This window comes from Halichoerus grypus, chromosome 7 (assembly GCF_964656455.1).
Source record: "Halichoerus grypus chromosome 7, mHalGry1.hap1.1, whole genome shotgun sequence".
NCBI lineage: Eukaryota > Metazoa > Chordata > Mammalia > Carnivora > Phocidae > Halichoerus > Halichoerus grypus.
In genome coordinates this window covers 1,451,533-1,469,231 of record NC_135718.1, presented here as the reverse complement: position 1 = coordinate 1,469,231, position 17,699 = coordinate 1,451,533, and the positions used below count along the sequence as shown (strand labels likewise).

At 45.0% G+C, this 17,699-nt stretch overlaps 1 protein-coding gene across 2 annotated transcripts in view; it reads left to right on the top strand.

The window, feature by feature from the left end:
* The window catches only part of PPP2R2D (protein phosphatase 2 regulatory subunit Bdelta), a 55,258-nt gene that overhangs the window by 18,152 nt on the left and 19,407 nt on the right, over positions 1-17,699 (top strand). Inside the window, exon 2 of one of the 2 annotated variants that reach the window (XM_036070120.2) lies at positions 12,447-12,803. The exons of the other annotated variant lie outside the window; for it this stretch is intronic. Within the exon in view, the coding sequence (XP_035926013.1) occupies positions 12,761-12,803 (43 nt within the window). The 5' untranslated portion in view covers positions 12,447-12,760. The remainder of the gene's footprint in view (positions 1-12,446; positions 12,804-17,699) is intronic. 2 annotated transcript variants of the gene reach the window in all.

The following is a 17,699-nucleotide window of genomic DNA, read 5'->3' as shown; positions in this document are numbered from 1 at the left end:
TGCATTTATTAGGGAGAGAGCGAGCAGGAGGAGGGGCAGAGGCAGAGAGAGAAGCAGGCTCCCTACTGAGCAGAGCCCTATGTGGGGCTCAATCCCAGGACCCCAGGATCCCAGGATCATGACCTGAGCTGAAGGCAAATGCTTAACTGACTGAGCCACCCAGGCGCTCCTACCAAAAACATTCTTTTGCCACAGAGCCCGGTTAAGTTCAGGTAGTAATTGTAATCACAACTGGAAATTTGAGAGAACAAGAAAGTTTAACCATTCTCAGTTTACTTAATGTTCACAGAGGAACAGTGGAATTCAGTGGCAAAAGGAAGAATTGACTTGAATTATAAAATTAACCACTTACGACTTTCTGTGTACTATTTAATACCATTCAGGGTAAAGTGTGTCAATAGGTAAAGTGGTAATCATATAAATTGTTGCTTTAGAAATCCATTGGCTGTTACCTTTGGGGTTGGTGGCCATGAGGGCCTGTGGTATCCTGGTGGAGGAGCCGGCTGGCTTGGAGAGAGTACATGCCACTGCCTTGAGAACTGGCCCCTGGGGTTGCATCTTTTCATGTCATTTGACCTACAGAAAAATACAGAACACTCAGGCTACCATTGATTTGGACTTTGTTTTTTGAGGACTGGGTTTTTGGGTTTTGGTTTTTTAGATTTGATTTATTTGAGAGAGAGAGAGCATGAGCAGGGTTGGGGGGGTAGCAGAGGGAGAAGCAGACTCCCAGCCCAGCAGGGAGCCAGATGCAGGACCCTGGGATCATGACCTGAGCCAAAGGCAGACGCTTAACTGACTGAGCCACCCAAGCACCCCAAGGACTGGGATTTTTTTTTAATTGAAATCTGTATTAGATTCCTATGTTATATTCTAAGCTTATTCTTATTTAATTTTTTTGTAGAGATGGGGCAGATAGAGGGAGAGGGAATCTTAAGCAGGCTCCATGCCCAGTGCGGAGCCTGACGAAGGCCTTGATGTCACCCACCCTGAGATCATGACTTGAGCCAAAATCAAGAGTCAGATGCTTAACCAGCTGAGTCACCCAGGTGCCCCCTAAGTTTATTTATTTTAATCCCCATCACCTGCTTCACTCATTCCCCCACCCACCCACCCACTTCCCCACCTCCCCACTTCACCACCTCCCCACCTCCCCTCTGGTAACCATCAGTTCTCTATAGTTAAGAGTCTCTTTCTTCTGTTTGCCTCTCTCTGTTTTTCCTTTCCTGGTTTGTTTCTTAAATTCCATATATGAGTGAGATTATATGGTATTTGTCTTTCTCTGACTGACTTATTTTGCTTAACATAATACTCTCTAGCTCCATCCATGTTATTGCAAATGGCAAGATTTCATTCTTTTTGGTGGCTGAGTAATATTCCATTGTATATATAGACTACCTCTTCTTTTTTTTGTTGTTTTTTTTGTTTTTTTGTGGGTTTTTTTGGGTTTTTTGGGGGTTTTTTTGTGTTTTTGAAATAGACTACCTCTTCTTTATCCATTCATCAGTCAGTGGACACTTTGGCTATTGCAGATAATGCTGCTATAAACATCGGGGTGCATGTATCCCCTTTAAATTAGTGTTTTTGCATTTTGGGGTAAGTACCCAGTAGTGCAATTACTGGATAGTAGGGTAGCTCTATTTTTAACTGTTTGAAGAACCTCCATACTGTTGTCCACAGTGGCTGCACCAGCTTGCATTCCCACCAACAGTGGAAGAAGGTTCCTCTTTCCCCACATCCTTGCTGTTGTTGTTTCTTGTAAGTTGTTGATTTTAGCCATTCTCACAGGTGTGAGGTGACATCTCATTGTGGTTTTGATTCGCATTTGCCTGATGACGAGTGATGTTGAGCATCTTTTCATGTGTCTGTTGGTCATCTGGTTGTCTTCTTTGGAGAAATGTCTGCTCGTGTCTTATGCACATTTTTTATTTGGATCGTTTGTTTTTTTGGGAGTTGAGTTGTTTAAGTTCTTTATATATTTTGGTAACTAAACCTTTATCAGATATGTCATTTGCAGATATATTCTCCAATTCCATAGGTTGACTTTTAGTCCTTTGCTGTGCAGAAGTTTTTTATTTTGATGAACTCCCAATAGTTTATTTTTGCTTTTGTTTCCCTTGCCTCAGGAGACATAACTAGAAAGAAATTGCTGTGGCCGAGGTCAGAGACATTACTGCCTGTGGTCTCTTCCAGGATTTTTATGGTTTCAGGTTTTCACATTTAGGCCTTTAATCCATTTTGAGTTTATTTTTGTATGTGGTGTAAGAAAGTGGTCCAGTTTAATTCTTTTGCATGTGACCAGTTTTCCCAGCACCATTTGTTGAAGACACTTTTTCCCATTGGATATTCATCCTCCTTTGTTGAAGATTAATTGACCACAGAGTTGTGGGTTTATTTCTGGGTTTTCTATACTGTTCCATTGATCTCTGTGTCTGTTTTTATGCCAGTATCATTCTGTTTTGATTACTACCTCTTTGTGATTTAACTTGAAGTCTGGGATTGCAATACCCCCATGGTTTTGTTTTTCAAGATTGCTTTGGCTAGTTAAGGTCTTTTGTGGTTCCATACAAATTTTAGGATTATTTGTTCTAGCTCTGTGAAAAATGCTGGTGTTATTTTGATAGGGATTGCATTGAATGTGTATATTGCTTTGGGTAGTGTAGACATTTTACCAATATTCTTGCAACCCATGAGCATGGAATGTGTTCCCATTTCTTTGCGTCATCTTGAAATTCTTTGATCATTGTTTTACAGTTTTCAGAGTACAGGTTATTCACCTCTTTGGTTAAGTATATTCCTGATATTTTATTGGTTTTGGTGCAGTTGTAAATGGGATTGTTTTCTTAATTTCACTTTCTGCCACTTCATTATTAGTATTACAGGAATGCAACAGATTTCTGTACATTGATTTTTGAATCCTGTGACTTTACAGAATTTATTTATCAGGTCTTGTAGTTTTTTGGTGGATTCTTTAGGATTTTCTATGTATAGTATCATGTCATCTGCAAATAGAGTTTTACTACTTACCAATTTGGATGCCTTATATTTCTTTATGTTGGCTAATTGTTGTGACTGCGACTTCCAGTACTCTGTTGAATAAAAGTGGTGAGAGTGGACGTTCTTGTGAGGTCTGGGAATTTTTTTTTAATTGTGGTAAACTATACAGAGTTTAAGATTGATCGTTTTAACCATTTGTAAGCATATAACTCATTGACATTAGTTACATTTACAATGTTGTGTGACTATCAGCACTATCTATTTGTACCTAAAACTTTTTCATCATCCTGAACAAAAACTCTATCCCCATTAAATAATAAATTTTTAAAAAACCCTTTTCCTTTTCCCCCCCAGCCCCCAATAATCTCTATTCTGCTTTCCGTTTCTATGAAAATTCATATGCCTATTGTAGGGACCTCGTGTAAGTGGAATTATACAACACTGTCCACCTGTATCTGGTTTATCTCACTGTGCATAGTGATTTTAAGGTCTCTACACATTGTAACACATATCAGAAATTTTTTTTTAAGACTTGACTTTTTTAGAGCAGTTTTAGGTTCACTGTAAAATTAAGGGGAAGCTACAAAGATTTTCCATATACTCCCTGCTCCCCTCCCCACCACACATACAGTTTCTTCCACTGTCAACATCCCCCACCAGATGGTAGATTTGTTACAACAAAAGAACCAACACTGACAATTGCCCAAAGTCCCATTATCAACCTGTTTACATTATAGTTCAATATGGGTGTTAAACGTTCTGTGGGTTGGGCAAATGTGTAATGACTCATGTCCATCATTATAGTATCATGCAGAGTAGTTTCTCTGCCCTGAAAATCCTCTGTGCTCTGCCTGTTCTTCACCTCCACTCGCCCCTGCAACCACTGATCTCTTCACTGTCTCCAAAGTTTGACCTTTTCCAGAGTGTCATGTCGTTGGGGTCACACAGTACGCAGCCTTTTCATTCTGGCTTCTCTCACTTCGTTGTATGCATTTAAGGTTCTCTCGTGTCTTTTCATGGCTTGATGGCTCATTTCTTTTTAGTTCTGAATAATAATATTCCATTGTCTGGATGGACCACAGTTCACCTACTGAAGAACAAAGAACATCTTGGTTGCTTCCAAGTTTCAAAAATTATGGATAAAGTTGCTTGTAAACATTTGTGTGCAGGTTTTTGGGTAGACGTAAATTTTCAGCTCCTTTGGGTAAATGCCAAGGAGCACAATTGCTGAATCATATGGGAAGAGAATGTTTAGTTTTGTAAGAAACGACCAAACTTTCTTGCAAAGTGTCTGCACCATTTTGCATTCCCACCAGCAGTGAATGAGAGTACCTGTTGCTCCACATCTTTACCAGCATTTTGGCGCTATCAGTGATTTAGGGTTTTGCCATTCTGATAGATGTATAGTGGTATCTTGTTTTAATTTGCATTTCCCTGAGGATGTGATGCTGAGCATCTTCTCATATGCTTATTTGCCATCTGTATATCTTGTTTGCTGAAATGTCTGTTAAGGTTTTTGCCCATTTTGTAGTTGGGCTGTTTTCTTACTGTTGATTTTAAGAGTTCTTAGTACATTTTGGATAACAGTCCTTTATCAGCTGTATCTTTTGCAAATATTTACTCCTGATGTGTGGCTTATCTTCTCATTCTCTTGAATAGGTCAGTTTCATTCCATTTTATGGCAGAATTAAATGTGGATTTTTTGAAGTAGGAAATTCTACATCTCTAATGCTGTTTTTATTTTTAGTCATTGAAAATTGAAAAAATTTTATTCTTAAAGAATAAATATATTCCTCAAAAGCTATTTGGAAATTGAATTATTTATATTGCACTGAATGAACTTACTGGTCAAAAATAACTTGCTACAATTTTTCTAAAATCACAAACTGGGGGCACACCTGGGTGGCTTAGTCAGTTAAGCGTCTGCCTTCGGCTCAGGTCATGATCCCAGGGTCCTGGGATCGAGTCCCACATCAGGCTTCCTGCTCAGCAGGGGGAGTCTGCTTCTCCCTCTCCCTCTGCCTGCCGCTCTCCGTGCTTGTGCTTCCTCGCGTGTGTGCGCGCGCTCTCTCCCCCCTCTACAAGTAAATAAAATACTTAAAAAATAAATAAAATCACAAACTGGGGGTGAGTAATCATTGTTTGCTTAAAATCCGATAAAACTTTGACTTCTTTTATCATTTACCTGGTAAATATATCACTTATTTGATAATCTTGCCTATTTCAGGATTTCTTTAACTTAGAACTATCTGTGAGTTCTTCCACGTGTGTTTAAATAGACTGGACTGTGCTTATTCAGTATAAGGAAGACTCTCAGGGCTGTGCATGTACCTGACAGATACTAATAAAAGATGACACATAAGGGGGCACCTGGCTGGCTCTGTGGGTGGAATGTGTGACTCTTCATCTCAGAGTTGTGAGTTCAAGCCCCAAGTGAGGCACAGAGCTTACTTTAAAAAAAAAAAGGGTGGCATATAAGGAGAGAAATGATCGCAGCCTGTTTTTCTAATATGACAGACTAGGTTTAAAGATCATTTCCCAAATTTAGAGAGGGATTCTTCCCCTTTGGTACCAGTTTCTCAAATTAATGGCCTTTTTTACGTCTATGACAGAAATGCTAGTCATTGTCTTCTTGCTGGTCTGAGTCTGAAATACCAAGGAATAGTTGTGTCTGGCTATGCAACAGGAAGGGGAGTTTTGCCGACCAATAGTTAGTGACCACGGTTAACAAAGGAACTCTGAGCTCCTGTTTCTTTTGCCTCTTGGTGCATCCATTCTGCAGGTGTGCGTCCCTACTGCTAGTGTACCGTGAGCAAAAGCACTGCTCTACCACACACACGGTCCTGAGACATACGCTGCTAAAGCTGCCATTGTGTTGAGGGTCCCAGAAGAGGTCAGAGGGCCTCACTGAACAGTGGGATCTTGGGCTTTGGTGTGAAGGACAGAGAGATATGGACAGGGTCCAGGGATAGGAGGAGCTGTCCCAGCACAGTATAGAGCATGGAGGAGCGCTTGAAACAGGAAGAATTATGACCAGTTTAGGAAACTAAGGCCTGAGGGCACCTGGGGGGCTCAGTCGGTGGTCAGGTCAGGATCCCAGGGTCTTGGGATCGAGCCCCACGTCGGGCTCCCTGCTCAGTGGGGAGCCTGCTTCTCCCTCTCCTCCATGCTTGTGCTCTCTCTTGCCATCTCTGTCTCTCTCTCTCTGAAATAAATAAACACAATCTTAAAAAAAAAAAAGAAAAAAAGAAACTAAGGCCTGGGTGATCAGACTGTAGAAAGCAAAGGGGAGATTAGAATGAGGATTTTGATCTTTATCCTAAGGGCAGTTGAGAATTCACCTGATGCATGTTAAGTAGGAAAATCGCACGATCACATTTGTGTTTAGAAAATAAAAGTTACTCCAGCTGCAGTGTGTGGGGGTAGGCTGGAATCATTTGCGGGACGAGATTTTCAGTTGGAGAGTGTTTATTTTTAATTTTCTTCGAAAGTTCTAGTAAGTACTTTGATGATGGTGTTACAAAGATAATGTTCTGTCATTGGTAGTTCCAGAGTGCTTTGACTTGCCTTGGATCAGACTTGTGCCATGGTCCACACAGTGGCTGTTTCCTGAAGGAGTCACTGTTCGGGAGAGTAAGCATAGAATCTCCTAATGACTGTTCACGTTATTCAATGCGTCTGCAGGAGAGGGGGTTGTATTCTGTCAGATGGCCTTTGAGGATCAGAACTTCTCATTTTTTAGGATGGGGTGGAGGGGGATAGAGCATGGAATAATACTCTGTATGAGTCAGATTTTCCTTGAAGAGTGGTTACATCTCTGAGGGGCTTTAACAACAGAAGTGAAATGTGGTTTCCTAAGTTTTGGAAGTCCACTGACATTGGTCTGACAAGACTTGCAGTTGGGGAATGATGTGAACACTTATTTTCCTGATCTTTCTGATCTTTGCCACCTTACACACATGCTTGCGAGAAGTAGCCCAAAGAAACAAAAGTTCTTTCGGTTTAAGTGAAATGGGATTAAAAATAGTGTTTTGTTGAACAATTCATAGGTTTCTGTGTGCTTAGAAAAAACATGAAATAATCCGGTCTACTTTCAGAATACAATTGAGAAATGTTACAAGTTGTGAGGGCCCTTCCGGTGACTTGGTCCAGTTATTTTTATTGTATACTTGTAAAAATAACAGCTTTATTGAGATAATGATTCATTCGGCGTAAAACTCATACTTGTAAAGTTTGCAGTTGGGTATTTTTTAGTATGTTCACTGACTTGTGCAGCCGTCACCACTGTCTAGTTCTAGAACATTTTCATCCCCCCAGAAGAAACCTCATTAGCAGTCCCTCTTCATTCCCTCCTCCCCACCTCCTGGCATCCACTGACCTCCTTCCTGTCTCTATGAATGTGCCTATTGTGAACATTTTGTAGAAATGAAATAATTTATTAGGTGGCTTTTTATGTCTGGCTTTTTCCACTTAGCAAAATGTCTTCAAGGTTCACCCACAATCTAGCACGTGTCAGTATTTCACTCCTTGTTTGGCTGAATGATATTCCATCGTGTGAATATAGACCACATTTTGTTTTTCAGTTCATTTCATGAACGCTTTGGGCTTTTTCCATTATTTGGCTGTTTAAATGTTGCTGTGAATATTCTTGTACAAGTTTTTACGTAGACGTGTGTTTTCAGTTTTTTCACGCATAATACCTAAGAGTGGGATTGCTCAGTCATTTGCTAACTCTGTTTACCTTTTTGAGGAGATGCCAAACTGTTTTCCCAAGTGGCCGCACCATGTCACAATCTCACCAGCAATGTATGAGGGTTCGTTTCTCTACATCCTGGACAGCAGTTGTAGGGTGTTTTGGGTTTTTTGTTCAGCCGTTGTAATACAGACATGCAGTGCTATCCCATTATGCTTTTGATTTGCATTTCCCTAGAGACTAAGGATGTTGAGCATCTTTTCCTGTGCTTATTCAACATTTGTATATTCTCTTTGGAAAAAATGTCTATTCAAGTCCTTTGCCCATTTTTTTAGTTGACTTTTTAAAAAAATTATTGAGTTCTTTATATATTCCAGATGCTAGACCCTCACCTGGTACATAATTTGCAAATATTTCCTCTCACTCTGTGCATTGTCTTTTCACTCAGTGTCTTTAGGTGCGCAAGAATTCTCCATTTAGATGATGTCCAACTTACCTTTTTTTTTTTTTTTTGTCTGCAACGTTTTTGGTGTCTTATCTAAGAAACCATTGCCTAATCCAAGATCACAAAGATTTGTTCCTGTGTTCTTGTGAGAGTTTTATAGATTTAGCTCTTATATTTAGGTTTTTGTCTCATTTTGAGTTAATTTGGTATGTGGCATTAGGTAAGGGTCCAATGTCTTTCTTTTGCATGTGGATATCTAGTTGTCTTGGTCACCATTTGTTGAAAATACTGGTTTTCTTCCCCCTTGAGTTGTCTTGGCACCTCTGTTGAAAATGAATTGGCCATGGATGTAAGGGTATCTGTGTGGACTCTGAATTCTCTCCCCTTGGTCTGTATGTCTGTCTTTATGTCAGTACCACACTGTCTTAATTATTGTAGCTTTGCAGTGAAATTTTGAGATCAAGAAGTGTGAGTCCTCCAACTCTGTTCTTTTTAAAAATTGTTTTGGCTGTTCTGGGTCCCTTACAGTCCCACATGCATTTTTAGATTCAACTTGTCACTCTCTGCTGTGGGGTGATGGAGTGGGGGAGACTGCTGGGGCTTTATAAGGGTGTTGCCTGTACTCTGTACGTTGATTTGGAGAATACTTCTATTTCCACATGAAATCTTTCCATTTCTTTAGGTTTTCTTTAATTTCTTTCAACAATGTTTTACAATTTTTAGTTTATAAATCTTGCAATCTTTTGGTTAAATTTATTCCTAAGTACCTTATTATTTTTGATGATACCTATGTAAATGGAATTGTTTCCTTAATTTCATTTTGGGTTGTTCATTGCTGGTGTATAGAAATACAGTTGATCTTTGTGTTTGTTCTTGTGTCCTGAGTCCTCACTACACTTGCTTATTAGCACTGATAGTGGTTCGTGGATTCCTTAGGATTTTCTGCGTACAAGGTAATGCCATCTTCGAACAAAGAAAGTTTTACTTACTCCTTTTCAATCTGGATGCCTTTCGTTTTCCTTGACTAATTACCCTGGCTGGAACCTTCAGGAGAAAGCTTCCCAGAAATGGTCAGGGTGAACATCCTTGTCTTCTTCCTGGTCTTAACGGGGAAAGCATCCACTCTCACCATTAAGTATGATGTTAGCTGTGGCTTTTTCTGTGGGTGCTGTTTATCAAGTTGAGGAAGGTTCCCTCTATTCCTAGTATATTGAGTGCTTTTATCGTGATCAGGTGTTGGATTTTGTCAAATGCTTTGTCTGCAGAGGCGATAACCATGCGGTTTCTGTCTGTTCTGTTAATATGGTGTGTTATTGTGTTGGTTCGTTTTCAATCTTAAACTATCCTTGTATTCCTAAGATACAGTTTACTCTTCCTTTTATTAAAATACTGTTTATTCTAGAGCAGAGAAAATGACTTTCAGTTCTCTCTTCTGACTTTTCCAGTTTATTTAGATAATTTGCCACAAACTATTTTTTTTTTAGTGACTAACTAGAAAACAATGTTCAGATTTTTCTGCTTTGTCACATTTTTTTTTAAAGATTTTATTTATTAATTTGAGAGAGAGAGGGAGAGTCCAGAGGGAGAGGGAGAAGCTGACTCTCCTGCTGAGCAGGGAGCCCGACGCGGGACTCGATCTCAGGACGCTGAGATCATGACCTGAGCTGAAGGCAGACACTTAACCGACCGAGCCACCCAGGCGCCCTGCTTTGTCACATTTTATCCAGCCTACTCATAATTTGGAGAAACTCAGTTTTGAGTGCTTTTAAGACTATAGTGTCTCTAGTTTAGAACCTTAGTATATTTCTTACAGGTGGTTTTCCATTTTTTATGTTTGGTGGAGGCTTATAATTCACTTCTATCAGTTCATGTCTGGTTTCTGAAAGAGAACTTTTGCCTTTGGTGATCTGCTTTAAAAAGATAGTTAAAAATGCTATACACACACATTTATTTATTTGTGTCTGTTAGTAGAAAATTTTCCATTTTTTTATATAAGTGTGTAATGTTTTTCACCATAATAAGCGGAAATTCTCTGATTTATCTGACATGCTCATTAGATTTTTTTGTCCTTGGAGAGTAGATAGTACTTCTAAATCTGAATATATAGTAAAGCATCTTCAGTATTTTTTAGTGTGATTTTCCCAAAGCCTCTTGTCACTGGATTAATTTTCTGTGTTATTGTTGGAGTTTCTACAATATATATGCATGCACTCTGACATGCTGTGGAGCATGAGGTAAATGGTGTGGCCAGTGCCCTCGATACATGTCTTACACATTCACAGACAGAGGAGAGAATGGGTCTGGCCATGGTGGGAAAGGACCTGGGTGTGTTGAAGCAAGTGACCTTGCCCAGTGGTGGAGGCAGCCACTCCTTAGAGTGAGCTCCAGAAGGAGTGGGAAGAGAGGAGGCAGAGACCGTGAAGACAGAGCACTGTCCAGCTTTGCTTTAAGAGGATGAAGTGGAGGTCAGCTTTCTTTTTTTCTTCTTTTTTTTTTTTTAAGATGAGAGATTACAGTATTTCTGTGTGAAATCAGGACTCATCTGTAAGAGGGGAGAAAATGGATGGTGCCGCAGAGAGCGGGAAGGTTGCCTTCGGAGCAAAGTCCTCGAGGAGCCTAGGTGGGACAGGACCTCTTGGTGGCGCGACTGTGTGGAGGATCTGTTCTGGGCGCTTCTGGTTTGAGCAAAATAGGCACAATCACTAGCAGAGTGAGGCGGGGGGCTGGCGCACAGGAACGTGGGCAGAGGACGAGGTGTGGAGAGGTGGTTGCCCGGCGGTCTGGGGGCGCCGCGGAAGTCCGTGGAGGCAGGGGAGCGCGAGCAGAGCACCGCCGTCCGAGAAGGCTTCAGGGCAGCTCCGGGCTTCGAGGCCAGGGCTGGGGAGGGCGGGCTCTTGAGTCAGACTCGGGGAAGCCCAGGACCCAGTGGGGCTGGGAATCCGGGAGAAGGTGGACATCAGTAAACAGGATGTAGGGGAGGTGCAGTGCGGTGCGCTGCTGACGGAAAACACGCAAGTATGGGGTGCACGTTCCCCGGGGCCAGGGAGCCAGCACCTTGGGCCCTCCTACCCTTGGAAGCACTCACCCTGTGGATTAGATCCCCCTGCTTTTGGACTTGATATAAATGGGATCCCACTGTAAGTGCTCCTCAGTATTTTCTTGGTGAGACTAATCCGTTTTGTTCGGTGTGTAGCCGAAATCCGCTTCCATGGCTGGGTGGTGTCACCCTGTGAATGCTCCACCGTGGGTGCATCTTCCTCCTGTTCGTGGGCACGCGGGTGGTTTCTTCTGTGAATGCGCCGCCACCGAGTGCCGTCGCACTGACCGAGCGGCCGGGTGGCTGGTGGCCTGTGTCTGCAGTGGGGTTTCTGGGTCATGGAATGTGTGGCTGCTGAGCTTTGGCAGGCACGGCCCGTCCAAGCGCTGGTGCGGCTCCCCCCCGCCCCCCAAGCGGTGTGTGAGGCTTCCTGCTGTTCCCCATCGGGCCGGCGGGTGTGTGGTGGTTTTCACTCACACCGCTTGAGAACCTTACTGGCTGGGGATTCTGATGAGACTTTAAGGGGAAGTAGATGATTGGCTTTCATCGTGAGCCCTTCTTGAGACTGGTTTTCACGCAGTCCTGGCAGTGAGGGGAGAAGGTCAGGAAGGGGACAGTGGTCTCAGGAGGAGCGTGTGCATAAGTCTGGGTCTCCCCCACGTCCTGCCGGTGCTTTTGGGGTCCACGGAGCTTCCTTACCAGGAACAGACGGGTCCCTGGCCAGAAGGTGGCGTTTAAATTAGCCTCCACAGCTTGAGCTACCTGGAGAGAGGAGAGAAGAAATTAAATGGCTGGCGACTGTATTTCCCTCGTCATTGTTGTGGTTTCTTTTGTTTTGACAATGACTCAGCAATTTAGGTGGTAAGTTCCGATTTCCTGTGTTACTTATTTGGTAAACAGATGAGCTGTGATAGTTGGGTATTGATAGGGCGTTAGGGTGGTGATGTGATTCAAGCCTTCAAGAATGTTCCTCTGCTTTGTGCAGCTAGAACTTTGACGGGCAGTGCAGGACGCGGAGCGGGCCACTCGGGAGGCTGTCCCAGGAATTCAGCCTGAGATGATGGTCACATCGGACGTAGGGCGGTGAAGTAGAGGAAATGAAATTTTCACACTTGCATGTTTAGTTTTGAAAAGCTTAAAAGTTTGGGAAAGTACAAGACTAATACAGCAAACTCCTGTGTACTCAGCACACACCCGAATCTGCTGCTAGAGCTGTCTCCCCATCCCCTCGGTTGGACCCCAGGGCCTGACACCTCACTCCTTGTCTCTCTCAGCCCCTGTCCTCATAGTCCTGGCAGAGCCCCACACCTGGTCTCCCCATCTGCCTGCCGAGCAACTCCAGAAGCTCCACTGAAGGGGTCGTTTAAAGTTACTCCGTTCACAGAGATGTCGGTCCCCGGGAGCTCTGTGTCCCCAGCACGCAGGGCACTGCCCGGCCTACAGTAGTCACTCAGTGTGTTTGCCGAATTTTAAAAATAAGCTGCTGCCATTGATGCCGTGACACAACCCTGCATTTCTCTGGCGCGGTTCCCGCCTGTTCCGAGAACACGTCTTCACTCGCCCCCCACATCACCTGTGCTCTGAGCAGATGAATCTTCTCTCCTGCCCCTGGAAAGAAGAGCTGCCATCTGGTGAGACCACTTGTCAAGCCCAGGTCCGCTCCTGCCTCTCCTGTGCTGTGCCCTCCCTGACCCCCCCCAAAACACCCCCCCCCAGTGCAGGTGCCCCTGCTCCCACCTGGCTGCTAACCCAGCTCTCCTGTGTCATCAGCCCCCCTCGGCTGTGCTATGCCGTGGGCACATGAATGTGACTTCATGTTCTCCATCTTTTTTTTTTTTTAAAGATTTTATTTATTTGAGAGAGAGAGACAAAGAGAGCAGAGGCAGGGGCAGAGGGAGAGGGAGAAGCAGACTCCCTGCTGAGCGGGGAGCCCGACATGGGGCTCGATCCCAGGACCCTGAGATCATGACCTGAGCCGAAGGCAGACGCTTAACCGACTGAGCCACCCAGGCGCCCCTTTGTTCTCCATCTTTTAATGCCTTGACGACGACGTTTTCCCTCCGGGCCCCCTCCCCCCACATGTCCTGTTCCTGCTTCCTTATGTTGCACGCAGTACACCCTCCTAGACCCAGCGCCTCTTACCCCTGCCCCTCCCAGCCGTGAAGCATCCTCAGCAGCCCTGAGTGATGTGCTGCTAACTTCCGATTTCCTGGGTTTATTTGGAACAGTGAGTACTGACTTCCCGTTATGGTAACCGATGATTTAGCTTTTTTTGCTAACATCACCTTCCACCCACATGCACCCCCCCCAAAAAAAAAGAACAGGAAAGGAAAGAGTTGAGAGGGTTCCGTCAGGAGTCTCAGTTCCCTCCGCACTGTGCTGACTGTTCGTTACTGAAGTGAAGTATACGTTTTCTTTTTCATACAAATTTCATTTTCCCAGAGCTAACGATTGCCTGGTGGCTCCATGTGCTTGGCTCTCTGTGTGGTGCGTGTGAAGGGACGCTGCGGCAGCTGTGCGCATACCTTGCCCTGCGGGTTCCAGACGCAGCGGGCACCGTCTGTCCAGCCCTCCTGTCCCCCAACGACGTCCCCCCAGCCGGGACTGCTGCTCCCAGAGCCATTGGCTCCTATCCTGTCTTCACCAGCGTTGGCATGTCAGGTCCCCCACCTTCCTTTCCCTTGGTTTATTCTCATTTTGCCAAATTGCACCTTACAGTGGTTTGCTGAGAAAAGGGGTTTTAGTTGTGTGGGTTTTGCCCTTTTTTTTTGCATGTTTGAAAACATCTTTACCCTCCCTTTTAAACACAATTGAAAATTTGGCTAGGTGTAGAATTATGGGTTGAAAATTATTTGTTCTCGGAATTTTGAGGATGGTAGGTATTCCAGCCACCATTTTCTGCGTCTGTCTGCTGCCATCTGATTCCTTTGGTGTGTTACCTGTTTGTTTTCTCTGGAAAATTTTAGAATCTCCCTTTATCCTCGGTGTTGGAGTTTTCTTAGTGAGGCACTGTGGGTGAGGGTCTGCTCCAGGGTCAGGCTCGGCCCTCACGGACCTTGTCAGCCTGGAGGCCCCTGTGCTCCTGCCCTGGGACACACTCATCTTAGTTCTTTGACATCTGTGTCACTTCCTTTTCTCTCGTCTTTCTGGAGCTTGTGGCCTGGTGATGGGCCATCTACCCCGATCCTCTGATCATCTTTTCTCTCCTCTTGTCCATCTCTTTGTCTTTTGTTCTACCCTTTAGAAGACGTGTTGAGTTTTGAAATTATTACCGTTTGACTTTCGAAGCTCACATCCTTGTTTTTCCTTTCTCTGTAGTAGCATGCAGCCCATCCTCCAGGGAGCCCGCTGGATGAGGGGGCTGGCAGCCTGTGCCCTGATGACAGGCTGAGGCTGCCACACGGGTGAGCTGGGTACAGTGCCCAGGGCCTGCTTCTCCCTCAGAGAGGGGTGACAGGAGCCCTGCTTCCCAGGCTGTTGGAGGTTTGCTAGCTTCACGCAGGGCCGTGCTCCGTTAGAACAGCACCTGGCCCCTGGCAGGCGCCCGGCCAACATTGCTGAGGTCATTCCTGTTGGCAGGCATTAGCTCCCTGAGGACATTAATTGTCGTTTCTTTGACATTTTGTTGATGCACTGCCCCTCTTTCCTCCAACTTCCTTGTTTTGGCGTTTTCTCTCACCTGTCTGCAGACCCTGAGTGATTAGTTCATGTCTAAGATGCAGCCACTTTGGAGCCAGCAGGCAGTTCCGTGAGCAGGTGGGCTTTCCAGCTGGAGGGCTTCCCTGTGGTTGGTCATTTCTTTTCTTTTCTTTTTTTTTTTTTTTTTTAATATATATATATATATATATATTTAAGATTTTATTTATTTATCAGAGAGGGAGAGATAGAGGCAGGCAGAGGGAGAAGCATGTGGGACTCGATCCCAGGACCCTGGGATCATGACCTGAGCCGAAGGCAGATGCTTAACCAACTGAGCCACCCAGGCGTCCTGGTTGGTCATTTCTTTAAGGACCCCAAGTGTTTGAATCTTGAGGCCTTTTCTCCGGAGATTTATCGTTTCGGAGAGGAGCCCTGGAGATGGTGGGAACCCTTCACTCGTGGCAGCCGGCGTTTGGGAAACAGGAAGGGGGAGTAACTGTGTGTTCCCACCTGACAGGATGGGGACAAGCTTGGGGACCCAGCAGTTCGGGAAACTGACCTTCTGCCATCTCCATACCCAGCACCTGGTGTGCAGCCTGGCCAAAGCCCTCGGCAGGTTGAGACGTCGCCCCCCCTTAGACTGTCACCTACCACACCTCCGCCCCTTGCCGTCATCTGCGTGGCAAAGCCTGCCCACCATTGTTGCTTTGTGGATGGACACCTTTCCAGCTCTCCTCGGCACCTTAGTGGTGGTGGGACGGAAAGGCCCGTGCCCACAGTGGGCCACACTTGACAGAAAGTCTGAGCTGGGCTCTTAGGGGCTGCCAGGCATGTGTCATGGTTTCGGAATCTGACTTAGAGATGTACTAAGTAAGTTCTGCATCAGCCAGAGGACCCCTCCCGGCAGAGTGCCTCGTCGCAGACGGCGCACCAGCGCATGGGAGCCTTGCGGCCACTGCCCAAATGCAGTGTCGCCCCCTGTGGCCAGCGGGTGCTGACGTGGGCCCTGCGCAGGGGCCTCTGGCTGCTCAGACAGCCAGGGCGGTGTGCCTGAGCCCTCGCGCGGTGCGTGGCAGGTGTAAAGGCCCCACTGGGTGCCCTCAGTCAGTACCATATTTTCGCTTTAGCATGACACTAGTTTTGTAAAGTAATGGCCATCACATTAAACTCATGTTGGTAATTTAAATTTCGTTGGTATTTAGTTTGTATATTTATTTTGACTTTAGAGCTCTTCTAAACTCTGCGGACAACATTTTCTAATTTTAGATTCATACATATTTGCACAGCTTAATGACAATAATTTCTCACCAGTGGTAGTCATGGGAGTTTCTCTTTTAAAAGATTCAGTCTTTTTTAATTAAGTTTAAAAATCACTGACAGAGCTACAATGCCATTAATTATATAATATCGTACACCCCCTGGGTATGGATGACAGAGACTTAGTCCCGTTTAGTCCAATACAGAATATTTTAATTTTATTTAAACAAATTGGGTTATTTTGAGTAATTTAATTTAAAAAGTGGCACTTCTAACAAGAAGCCTAATCCTTTTCACAGCTGTAACTGAAGGGGTGTTTGTGTTTTTGTTTCTTAAAAAAAAAAAAAGGAAAGACATCCCAGGCAAAACAATTCAGTGTGTGTTTAAAAGTCGTACACAGGGGACGCCCGGGCGGCTCAGTCGGTTACGCGGCTGCCTTTGGCTCAGGTCATGATCCCTGGGTCCCGCATTGGACTCCCTGCTGGGCGGGGAGTCTGCTTCTCCCTCTGCCCCTCCCCCTTCTCCTGCTGTCTCTCAGTCTCTCTCTCTCTCAAACAAAATCTTTAAAAAATTAAAAAGTCGTGCCCAGTGCAGGTGAGAGCTTGTATCGCAGGAAGTCCTGTGTTAACTATTTCACTAAAATGTGCACACCTGGGGCGCCTGGGTGGCTCAGTCGTTAAGCGTCTGCCTTCGGCTCAGGTCATGATCCCGGGGTCCTGGGATCGAGCCCCGCATCGGGCTCCCTGCTCCGCGGGAAGCCTGCTTCTCCCTCTCCCGCTCCCCCTGCTTGTATTCCCTCTCTCGCTGTGTCTCTCTCTGTCAAATAAATAAATAAAATCTTTAAAAAATAAAAAAAAATAAAATGTGCACACCTTTAAGAGTTGTATCACGTTATGGCAGTTTCGGGAGTGGCGAGGGGAGTTCTTCGAGTACTTTCAGTACCGGGGTCTGTTTCCGAGGATTGGACAAGCTGCCTCAGGAGCTGTGTAGCAGTGTTGGTCTTTAAACACTCCCGCCTCTTCTCTGGGGCCCTGCGTGTGCAGAGCACGCCCTCCCATCTGCCAGTCGGACAGGCCCTTTCTGTCGGTGCTCCAGCAGCTGGGACGGGTTTGTACTGATCCAGCCTGTCCTCGTCCTCACAGCAGCCAGAGATGAGATTGTCTGGGCAGCTGACGAAGGTGAAGAGTCCCTGTGCTGGATGGAGTGGGCTGACAGCAGCCCGTGCGGGACTAAACCCACGTCCTTGTCCTGATTGAGCCCGCACTCTGTGCCCCCGAGCAGGAGAAAATTCTTTTCTAAAACTTTTCCTTGATCCAGGAGTCCATTTCATGAATTCCGATCTGTTCCCTCGAGACCTTAGCTGGAGAACACCTAAGGACTTTTCTTGCAGTTGGCTTTGTTGCTTGTACCCTATGGCCTTACCCGTAGTGAGCTGATGGCCAAGATCTTTGTGTGCTTAGTGTCAGAAATCTCAGGTGTCCCACAGCAGTGTCTCGCTAGGTAACGAGGATGTCATTATCGATGGTAATGGCTGTGTCTGGTCAGCGAAGTGGAGTTTGTACTGTGTATAATGTACAGAAGCCAGCGAAAGTTATTGCAAAGAATATTAAAACACCTGTTAATGTCATGTA